General features: G+C 51.5%; 1 protein-coding gene across 1 annotated transcript; it reads left to right on the top strand.

Annotated features, from left to right (window-relative positions):
* Positions 1-1789: 1789 nt before the first annotated feature.
* On the top strand, positions 1790-5134 carry LOC119272604 (F-box protein SKIP19-like). Its single transcript, XM_037554063.1, has 3 exons — positions 1790-2092; positions 2347-2696; positions 4110-5134. The coding sequence occupies exons 1-3, from the start codon at positions 1790-1792 to the stop codon at positions 4792-4794; spliced, it is 1338 nt and encodes a 445-aa protein (XP_037409960.1). The 3' UTR covers positions 4795-5134.
* The last annotated feature ends 6831 nt before the right edge of the window (positions 5135-11965 follow it).

Raw genomic sequence — 11965 nt, 5'->3', positions numbered from 1 at the left:
TAAAGGGCCCTGTCTGGGCTGGTTTCTCGGGTGGTTCTACCAAGGTCTCTCACACAATTTTTGTCATATACCTCTGGAACAGTGTTGAAATCACACGCCACTAAGCAGTTTTGTTAAACCAAATGGTTTATCATAGTGTGCTAGCCACTCCTTCATTTCGTATAGCGATAACGCTTTCTCTTTCTTAGCGCTCCACCCCAATTGTTCGCTCGATGGAAGCCTCCAGGGAAACGATGGCTGGTCATTCCTCATCGTTGTTCGCCACCTGTGCGTCGCCGCCTCCGCTTCCTTCGCCACCTTGCCCTCGGGCAAACGCCGATATCTCAGGTGTTACCATACTCGGGGTGCTCCCGATGCTACAAGTTTAAAACATCAATTTTAAATGTCTCAAAAATTTTGAAAAAAAATTGTGAATGTTCAAAAGGATTATGACTACACCCCCTAAAAATTTCAGGTCCAAACTTGAAATGTACATTGAGAAACAAAAAAGACAAATTCAGATATGAATAGCGTCAAATGTTGCTTTTGTTTTTTATGACACTATTCATGCTGGATTTCACATTTTTGTTTCTCAATGTGCATTTAGAATTTGGACTTGAAATTTTTAGGAGTTATAGTCACATTCCTTGTAATCATGCATATTTTTTCCACAATTTTTTAAAACATTTAAAATTGATTTATTTGAAGTTGGAGCATGGGGAGCACCTCTTGGGAGTACTAGATATTTCCCCTCTCCTTCCAAATGTACGCTCGTTTTCTCGTTCGAAGGGACAAAGAAAGTACAGTAGCATTTTGTGTGTTTTCTTTCTTTTTTTCCTGTCTTTTTTAAGGGATTCTTTTTTCGTGTCAGTTCTTATGTGTGTGATTTGGCTGTGAGGCCTAGTAAAGGGCCATGTCTGGGCTGGTTTCTCGGGTGGTTCTACCAAGGTCTCTGATACAATTTTTGTCATATACCTCTGGAACAGTGTTGAAATCACACGCCACTAAGCAGTTTTTTAAACCAAATGGTTTATCATAGTGTGCTAGCCACTGCTTCATTTCGTATAGCGATAACGCTTTCTCTTTCTTAGCGCTCCATCCCAATTGTTCGCTCGATGGAAGCCTCCAGGGAAACGATGGCTGGTCATTCCTCATCGTTGTTCGCCACCTGTGCGTCGCCGCCTCCGCTTCCTTCGCCACCTTGCCCTCGGGCAAACGCCGATATCTCAGGTGTTACCATACTCGGGGTGCTCCCTATGCTCCAAGTTTAAAACATCAATTTTAAATGTCTCAAATTTTTTGAAAAAATTTTGTGAATGTTCAAAAGGATTATGACTACACCCCCTAAAAATTTCAGGTCCAAACTTGAAATGTACATTGAGAAATAAAAAAGACAAATTCAGATATGAATAGTGTCAAATGTTGCTTTTGTCTTTTATGATACTATTCATGCTAGGTTTCACATTTTTGTTTCTCAATGTGCATTTAAAATTTGGACTTGAAATTTTTAGGAGTTATAGTCACATTCCTTGTAATCATGCATATTTTTTCCACAATTTTTTAAAACATTTTAAATTGAGTTATTTTAAGTTGGAGCATGGGGAGCACCCCTTGGGAGTACTAGATATTTCCCCTCTCCTTCCAAATGTACGCTCGTTTTCTCGTTCGAAGGGACCAAAGGGTTCTGGGGATTTTTTTTTCTTTTTTGAGAAAAGGGTTCGCGGTTTGGCTTTGGTGGGGGCGAGACGGTGGGTTCCCCGATCTGATTGATTAGTGTTTCGGTTTGGCTGGCGCGGCCGCGCGGGACCGCATGGCCGACCCATCGGCGAGCCCCTCCGGCGGCGGCGGGAGCCGCGTTAGCGGCAGCCCCACGGCCGGCGGCATCGGGGAGGAGCGGGACGTGTTTCTGCCCGTCGCCGATATCAGCCGCTCTTGGATCTCTGCTTGGCTTGAACGGCCTTTGTTTTTGGCGGGTGACGCGTCGGTGCTTTGCATGGAGAGCGGCGAGAGCGACAGATGCAAGAGGGCGAGGCGGGAGGCCACGGCCGGCAACGACCTGCTGCCCGAGATGGCGAAGCAGGGGTTTCAGGCCCACCCGCACAAGAACAGATCGGTGCGTATACTAGTTTGATGGATGTTTGGGTAAATCGTACGTAATTCGGTGGATTCTGAGGTGGTAAGGGGGGAATGGATTGATTTGCTAACTTGGTCTGATTGGCTTATCATCGATTGCAAAGCTTAAATAACCACTCCTGCATCGCATAAACCTTCGTCTGTCTTTTGTTAAAGCTTTCTCATCGTGCAAATTTCAAGCTCTTGCTGAATTTGGGCATCCTTGTTATCCCCATGATGCACCTCATTTCTTAGGAGCTCCCTTGCACAATGGAGGTGGTGGAGCCAAACCCCTTGCCCGTGTCCGATGTCAGGGATTGGTCTGAGCTCCCACTCGATGCGCTTTCTGCAATCTTCATGAAGCTTGGGACCATTGAGATTCTGATGCACGCGGAACTTGTGTGTCGCTCATGGCGCATAACAGCCAAGTCCCCCGAGTTGTGGCGTTTCGTGGACATGACGCGCCACAAGGTGGTTTTCTCAAAGGCAGAAAATGTCTTGTGTGAAATGGCAAAGGTGGCTATAGATCGCTCCGAGGGACGGATGGAATCGTTCTGGGCTCAGAAGTTTGTCACTAGCGAACTCCTGAATTACATTGCAAGCAGGTATTGTTCTTTGCATTCTTGAATTTCAGCACTTGGTCTCTTGCTCTGTATGTGTCAAACTTAGCAGCTTTTTAGCACTGACACACTGTTTGCGGTATTTACCTCCACCTAACAGATTAATAAGTTGGTCGCAAGATGTGAATTTAATTTAGGAAATAAACTGATATCAAATCAGGTCAATGCGTTTTATGCTTTTTATGATGTATTATTGTGACACATGTCTAATTGTGTTATCTTCAAGGTGTTCAAAGGACACTCCAATTGCATTAGCTCAGTGGTTTGCAAACTAAAACAAAATTGCACATCTATACGGTTATATTTGTCTCTACAATTAGGCAGACATATTTAGGTCAGGTCAATTAGAGCCAAAATAGTTGGCTCGAGATACTGAGACTGGTAGGTCATCTTCAACGCTAATCCGCAAGTTGCCCGCAAATGTCCGGACAAGATGGTCCGGACACTTTCAGGCCTCCAGCGCCGCTCACCAAATTGGGCTTGTCCGGACGTCCGAAATCCCTACAGCAGCCACAAATCAGGGGCGTTCTGGGGGTGTCCGGACGTGGGCATTCGACAACCTGAATACACCCTAAAACCACTCCTCTAGAACCCTCAGCATTGATGCCGCTCTCAGCGGCTCGTGGCCTACCCGCATTCACGCCAACACGCCGCCCGAGAAGCCTTTCTCCCGCTCTTAAAACCGATCGGCCTTTCCCCCAACCCTATCCTCTCACCCACTCATCTTCCCCTCCCAAAGCCGTGCATACCACACCTCCATCACTGGCCGCCGGGCATGAAAACCAAGGAGAAGGAGCGCAGCCGGGCATGGTGGCCGTCGACGGCTACCGCTCGGACCAGCCTCCGGCACTCCAGGACTCTGGATCCGGGGGGAGCTCCAGATCCAATTCACGATGTCACCCCCTTTTGCCAGTCCGTCTTCGTTGACCGCTGCATCCACCATGAAGGAGAAGCTGGTCAACGACATTGATGGGGCAAAGATCGAGACGGAGGACTCCGAGGAGGAGAAGACGCTGCTGCCCGCCCTAGCGGTGGCGACGGACACCGAGTTACAGCAGAACATGCAGATCGTGCAGCACCGCTGTACATTTGGGGGCGTCCGTTTGATGAATAGTGTTGGAGATGCCCATTGCCCTTATTAGATATTTACGGTACATTGTTATGTGATATTTTAGGACAGGTCGTTTATTGCCAAATTAGATATTTACGTTCCAGCAGCACATGGGACAGGTCGTTTATTTGATATTTATCATATGGTACATGTGTCCAACCACTTTGCTTTAAAGAGAAAATACACTTACTGTTTAAACTTGTAATACAGTCTTATCGTACTTGTCTGATTTTGCTCTGTTCATGTGATATCCTGTCTATTTTTATACTTCTCTGTTCTCTCTGCAGATGCAACTCATTGAAGAGCATTCGGCTCATTGCCTCCCAATACTTTTGGGACGACGGAGTAACTAAGCTTGCGGCTAGATGTCCAATGCTAGAAGAGATAGAGTACTCTGGTCAGAAGCTGTCGTGGCCATTTTTCAAGCGGATCGGTGCTGCTCGCCCAGAGCTGAAACGTTTAAGAGTCCGTTTGCCTTGGGTCGACGAGGAGGAAGAGGAGGAGCTTTATGAGGCCTGGGAGGCGAGACAGAACGAGGAGGCCTTCGCCATAGCAGAGAGCTTGCAGGAGTTGCAGCTCCTTCAGATGGCAGGCTACGGCCTGACTGAAAAGGGGGTGTACGCCATTCTTGAAGGCTGCCCCCACCTCGAATTCCTCGACCTTAGAGAATGCGACAACCTTGAAGTTGACGATGAATTCCGAGCTCGCTGTGCCAATATCAGGCATGCCCGGCTGCCAGGAGTGGTGGGGTCTCCGCCTCACGCTCAGTGCCCAGATCTCCATACCATCGAGGAGAACGAAGGTGAAGTGATAGAGCAATCTGATCTCTATGCTTGCTCTCCGCACAACGAGGCAGCGATGGACAGCGATGGCTGCGACCAGTGCTATTGTCATGGCTGCGGCGAGTACTATTGCGAATACTACTGCGATTGCTACTGCGAGTACTCCCTGCTCCCCTGGGATGACTACTGAGATGACACACCTCTCTTGCGCAACGTGATCGACCTACTCCAAGGATGATCCCAGATACTACTGGGAGCTGTGACAGATGCAACTAGGTAGCTGTGCCATGTTCGGTAGTCCAAGTCACTGTCTTGGGGTTTTAGATCTTGAAGAGTTTGTGTGTATCCCTGCAGGAGGGCTTCTGATGTGCAAACAAGCCAATGGTGCTTTTGAACTATCTGCCTATAGTGTGTGTTTTGATAGTTGCAACCGTCTAGTAGTACTCCTACGAGTACTAGGTATCATCCATTAACTATGATGCGCATGCTAATGTTAGTTTGCTAGTACTCAGCTGTATTCTCAAGCTATCTCCGCGAACCTTTTCCCAAACTTATTATTTTCTAAAGCGCATATCTTGTACTCCCTTGGTGTAGTGTCAGAAACACTCTTATATTATGGGATGGAGGAAGTAGAACTTACTTTGTATATTTATCTTCCTCAATTATTTGACCTATGTGACGACCGAAGCTGGAGAGGCCCAAATCGGCCGCACAGGGAAGGGAAATTGGGGTGAGGAAAGGGGATCGGAGGTGAGGTAGGAGAAGGGTAGGTGAGAGGCAGAGAAAGGGGATGAGTGCAGATTAGACTTTTCTCATTTCATACCCTCGACAGAAGAGGGAGGTCGATTAAGTACACCCGTTTACACTGCCCTCAGGCACGCACGCCCACTCACTCACTGTCACCCGTGGCCCACTGGCAGTACAACACCCTTTCTCTACTCTCACCCACACAAGTCCACCGATACAGCAGTATCAGGTGTGACAGTTGCCTCCCCTTGAGCGGAAGCGTCTTCATCCCAGCACGGGGCCTTGGGGTAGCGATGCTTCAAGACGGAGTAATCTTCCCAGGTTGCCATGTCCGCCGAGAGAGATGACCATTGTACCTTCACTTGCACTATTGCATTCTGCCCTTTTCTTGACCATGCGACGGTCGAGGATGGTGATCGGTTGGAGGGACGCCGCTGTGAGGTCTGGTGCCCGCGGAAGCTCGGAGAACACTGGAGTGTAGTCTGGAGTATAGGGCTTGAGCTGTGATACATGGAACACTGGATGAATGAGGCTGTCCTCCGGCAGTTGTAGCTTGTACGCCAGCTTTCCAATGCGCTGGAGAATCGTGAATGGCCCAAAGAACTTGTAGGCTAACTTGGGGCATGGGCGGCTTGCCACCGATGACTGTGTGTATGGCTGGAGCTTGAGCAGAACAGAATCACCTGCTTCGAACGTGCACTCGTTCAATTTTTGTCCGCCTTTTGTTTGCATCTATTCTGAGCGCGTGCTAGTTGATCACGCGGCCATCCATTATGCTTTGCCCAGTCCAGCTCTGTGCTTGCATCTGGTGGCAGGTTGTCAGCAAATGTTGGAAGGCCCCACAGGTTTCGTTCCTTGCCGTAGAGTGCCTGGAACGGAGATGTGGTCAGCAAAGAATGGTGGGTGGTGTTGTACCAGAACTCCACTGCAGGCAACCGCTTGCGCCATTGATTGGGGTGATCGTGGACGGCGCAACGCAAGTACATCTCGAGGCACTAGTTGACACGCTCACTTTGGACGTCCGTCTGCAGATGGTATGCCGTTGAGTAACTGAGCTTGGTGCCGGCTACTTCGAGGAGGGTGCGCCACATGCTACTGGTGAAGATGCGGTCGCGATCGGAGACGATGGAGTGAGGCACGCCGTGCAGCTTGATGATGTTCTCCCAGAACGCGCGTGCCACCGTCGCCGCCGTGCACGGGTGCCGCAGTGGCACGAAGTGCGCGTACTTGGTGAATCGGTCGACGACGACCATGGTCACCTCGTATCTCTCCGATGTTGGCAATCCTTCGTTGAAGTCCATTGTGAGGTCGCGCCATGGCTCGGTTGGGATGGGGAGGGGTTGCAGGAGCCCGGGAGACTTGATGTGCTCATGTTTGGCGTGTTGGCAGATTGCACACTGGTGTACAAAATCCTCCACGGCCTGCTTGAGGCCGCCCCATGCGAAGTGTTTCTTGAGTCATTGATAAGTGGCTGTGACGCCGGAATGTCCCCCAATGGCGCTGGCGTGGAACGCGTTGATTAGCTTGGTCTGGAGGGCTGTGTTGCCACCAATCCAGAGCCTGTTCTGCAAGCGAATCACGCCTTGGCGGAGCTCGTAACCTTGTTCGTCTGGGCTGCAGATTGCCAGGTTGGAGAAGGTCCTGGGCGTCTGCGTCCGTCTCGTAGGAGTTGGCTACCTCCTGTAGCTACTGTGGTTGACACACCGAGAGGGCGTCGATGGCGAGCAGATGCCCGACGGGGGAGAGAGCGTCGGCAGCCCCGTTGTCGATGCCACGCCGGTACTTGAAAGAGAACTGGAGCCCCACCAATTTGGACATCGCCTTGCGTTGTAGTTCCGTGTCCAATTGCTGATTCCCTAGACTGCAAAGACTCTTGTGATCCGTGACGATTTCAAAGGGGGCGCGCTGCAGGTAGGCGCGCCACTTGTCAATTGCCATGATCACCGCGAGGAACTCCTTCTCATAGATGGAGCGGCGTTGATTGTGCACTACCAATGCTTTGCTTAAGTACGCAACCGGGTGGCCATCTTGGACGAGTACTGCACCTATGCTTGTGTCACATGCGTCCGTTTCGATGGAAAATGGGCGTTTGAAATCAGGAAGTGCCAGCACCGGGGTGTTGACCATAGCTTGCTCGAGGTTGTCAAATGCCGCTTGAGCTTGATCTGACCAGGTGAACCCTTTCTTGGTGAGCAGTTCAGTCAGAGGCTTAGCGAGGATACCGTAGTTCCGGACAAACTTGCGGTAGTAGCCGGTCAGGCTGAGAAATCCCCGGAGCTCTGTGGCAGTGGTTGGAACCGGCCATCCGCACATTGCACTGGTTTTGCTCTTGTCAGTCGCCACCCCTTCTTTGGAAATGACATGGCCAAGATACTCGATGCTGGGTTGGGCGAAGGAGCACTTGGACAACTTGGCGTAAAGTTGATTTTGTCGCAGAATGGTGAGGACAGTGTGCAAATGCTCGACATGTTCCTACAGGGACTGACTGAAAACCAAAATGTCATCGAGGAAAGTAATGACAAACTTACGATTAGGGCCTGCGAAGACGGAGTTCATGACACACTGGAATGTTGGTGGTCCGTTGGTGACTCCAAATGGCATAACTCGAAACTGAAAGTGCCCATGATGCGTTTTAAATGCTGTTTTCTCTTCATCACCCTCTCGCATGCGGATCTGATGGTAGCCCGCGCGCAAATCGATTTTGAAGAAGAACACGGCGCCAGCTAGCTCATCCAACAGTTCATCAATGACCGGGAGTGGAAACTTGTTCTTGATAGTGACCATGTTTAGGCGTCTGTAGTCAACACAGAAACGCCATGTCCTGTCCTTCTTCTTCACGAGCAGCACTGGTGCGGCGAAAGGACTCATGCTGTGGGTGATGACGCCGGTACGTAGCATTTCGGCGACTTGCCGCTCAATCTCATCTTTCTGTAGTGGTGAGTAGCGGTACGGCCTGCAATTAATGGGTGTGGCACCAGGTTCCAAGGTTATCGCATGATCGTATTGCCGGTGAGGAGGTAGTTCAGTGGGTTCAGCAAACCCATCACTGAAGTCTGTGAGCAGGTTCTGAATCACCACTGGTATAGGTTGTGCTGAATCTGACGGTGTGGTAGAGGTTAACTGAATTTCCAGGAGAGCAGCACCCCAAATTTCATTCGCATCATGCATCTGCCAAAGTGCCGCTGCATCCATAGCAGACAGAGTTGGTTGTTCGTCTGACCGGACGCCCCTCAAGTGTACCGGTTGTCCATCCCGTTCGAACTGCATGGTCTTCTCTTGCCAGTCACACTTCATCGGACTATGTTGAGCTAGCCAGTCGGCGCCCAACACTGCGTCGTATGCCCCTAGGTCCAGCACTCGCATATCCGTACTGAATTGCTGCTCTTGGATATGCCACTGACGTTGCGGCACCATGGCGGTGCAGCTCGAGCATTGTCCATTGGCTACCCGGACAGCAATGGGAGAAATGCTTTTAATTTGTGCTTCAATTCTGGCTGCAAATGTCGAGTTGACAAAGCTGTGTGTGCTACCGGAATCAACCAGCAGCAACATGGTTTGGTCGCCAACGACTGCACGCAAAACGGATCGTTTCCACTATTTCAGTTCCTTCCACCGCGTGTGCAGACAGGAGGCAACACGCTGGATCAGCCTGTTCTTGTGGTTCATCAAGCAGCTGCAGTGCGCGAACGGCTTCGTCAGACAGCACTTCACCGTGTTCGCCCACCTCGATTGTGAGTAGTTGTGCAGATCGCCGGCACTGATGCTCCCGCGAATATTTGTCGCCACAACGAAAACATAGGTCGTGTTGTCGCCTGTAATCTCGCAGCTGTCGCTCCCTGCCGAAATCGTCAGCCGCTAGGCGCGGAACTAGAGCCGGCCGAGCCATGGCTGGGACTGTAGGCAACGTCGCTACTGCTGGCGCTGGTGGTGGGCGGCCTGTAGGTGGGAACGATGCTGACAGGGGTGGGGGTCGCCCAGAATAAGTTGAACCCAAACTGGGGCGCTGCTGCATGAGCTCCTCCTCTTGAATCCGAGCAAAAACTGTGGCCCTTGTGATGCTAGTCGGTGCCTGAATGCGTACAGCCGCTTGGAGTTCATCATTGAGACCCAACAAGAATTGTGTGACGAAAAACTTGGGGCTGAGGGTGGCATCAAGCGCGAGCAGATTATACATGTAAACTTCAAACTGTTGTTTGTATTCCACTACCGTGCCTGTCTGTCGCAACTGCATGAGCTTATGCATCAGAGACTCAAATTCTTCTGGGCCAAATTCTTCTTCAATTGCACGCTGAAACAGATCCCATGTGATTACTGGGTGTTGCTGACGGAATGCCCTGAGCCAGAGTGCCCCATGCCCCTCCACATATAGCACCACCGTTGCCACCAAGTTGAGCGGCGGCACCCAGTAGAGCTCGAAGTATGCGAGGCAGCGGTCCAGCCACACCCGAGGTAGCTCACCGTTGAAACGAGGAAAATTGTGCTTCGGCAGTTTGGTGGTGTATTCCTCCTGTGGCTTGATGGCGAGCTCGTCGCGCGGCAGGATTGGGTGGGCTGCCTTCGCCGTCGCAGGCTGCTCGGGACAGGTGAGCAGAGAAGGCCCCTCGTTGGTGAGCCGCGCGAAGGTAGCGGTGCCCGTGATGGAGTGCGGAATCGGCAGCGCGCTTGGTGGAGGTGGGGCACGCGGATCCGGAGACGGGGACACGATTTGGACCGCCGGTGGTGGTTGTTGGGGGCCGGCGTGCGGGGTCCCGCAGCAGACGGATCGTCGACCTGTGAGCCTGTGGACGGAGTCGAGGAAGCCGTCGGATATGCCACCTTGCGGACGTCGTCGACGTCGGCCTGCGTGTGCCCGATCTGCTTGGAGAGGCTCTGTAGTTCCTGAGAGACGTGCATGTTGAACGTGGCTTGTGCTTCTGCGCGCTTGTCCGCCCGGGCTTGCTCTTCGTCAAACCGAGAGAGCAATTTCTCCATGAGAGTGGCGAGGTTTGAGGTTTGCTCTTCGATGGTGGCCATGAGTTACCGCGTCTGCGCGAAGGGCTTAGACGACACCGTTGCACCCGCCCCGAGCAGATCGCACCCCGCATCGGATTTTGGGCGATCTCACCAGGTGAAATTGCACCGGTTGCGGTGGATGTTACCGATCGACCAAGGGATTCGTGGGTGCCTCGGCGAGAAAAAAATTCCCAGAATTTTACTGGCTCTAAGTACCAAGTTGTGACGACCGAAGCTGGAGAGGCCCAGATCGACCGCACAGGGAAGGGAAATTGGGGTGAGGAAAGGGGATCAGAGGTGAGGTAGGAGAAGGGTAGGTGAGAGGCAGAGAAAGGGGATGAGTGCAGATTAGACTTTTCTCATTTCATACCCTCGACAGAAGAGGGAGGTCGATTAAGTACACCCGTTTACACTGCCCTCAGGCACGCATGCCCACTCACTCACTGTCACCCATGGCCCACTGGCAGTACAACACCCTTTCTCTACTCTCACTGTCGGTGTCAAAACAGGTGGATCTCGGGTAGGGGGTCCCGAACTGTGCGTCTAAGGCGGATGGTAACAGGAGGCAGGGGACACGATGTTTTACCCAGGTTCGGGCCCTCTTGATGGAGGTAAAACCCTACGTCCTGATTGATTTATTCTTGATGATATGAGTATTAAAGAGTTGATATACCACGAGATCGGAGAGGCTAAATCCTAGAAGCTAGCCTATGGTATGATTGTATGTTGTCCTACGGACTAAAACCCTCCGATTTATATAGACACCAGAGGGGGCTAGGGTTACACAAGGTCGGTTACAAAGAAGGAGATATACATATCCGTATTGCCTAGCTTGCCTTCCACGCCAAGTAGAGTCCCATCCGGACACGAGACGAAGTCTTCAATCTTGTATCTTCATAGTCCAACAGTCCGACAAAGGATATAATCCGGCTGTCCGAAGACCCCCTAATCTAGGACCCCCTCAGTAGCCCCTGAACCAGGCTTCAATGACGATGAGTCCGGCGCGCAGTGTTTGTGTTTCGTAGTAATTTCAAAAAATTTCCTACGCTCACGCAAGATCATGTGATGCATAGCAACGAGATGGGAGAGTGTTGTCTACGTACCCACGCAGACCGACTGCAGAAGCGTTGACGCAACGTAGAGGAAGTAGTCGTACGTCTTCCCGATCCGACCGATCAAGCACCGAAACTACGGCACCTCCGAGTACGAGCACACGTTCAGCTCGATGACGACCCCCGGACTCCGATCCAGCAAAGTGTCGGGGAAGAGTTCCGTCAGCACGACGACGTGGTGACGATCTTGATGCACAACAGCAGCAGGGCTTCGCCTAAACACCGCTACAGTATTATCGAGGAGTATGGTGGCCGGGGGCAGCGCACACGGCTAAGGAATAGATCACGTGGATGAACTTGTGTGTTCTAGGGTGCCTCTGCCTCAGTATATAAAGGACTAGAGGGGGGGAGGCTGGCCGGCCAAGGTGTGGCGCGCCAGGAGAGTCATACTCCCTCTGGGAGTAGGATTCCCCCCCCCCCCAATCCTAGTTGGAATAGGATTCGCGGAGGGGGAAAAGAGAGAGGGGGGGCTGGCCACCTCTCCTAGTCCTAATAGGACTAGGGGAAGGG

The sequence above is a fragment of the Triticum dicoccoides genome, chromosome 3A (assembly GCF_002162155.2).
Source record: "Triticum dicoccoides isolate Atlit2015 ecotype Zavitan chromosome 3A, WEW_v2.0, whole genome shotgun sequence".
Classification (NCBI taxonomy): domain Eukaryota; kingdom Viridiplantae; phylum Streptophyta; class Magnoliopsida; order Poales; family Poaceae; genus Triticum; species Triticum dicoccoides.
Note: the sequence above shows the minus strand (reverse complement) of the source record. Positions and strands in the feature narration are given on the sequence as shown.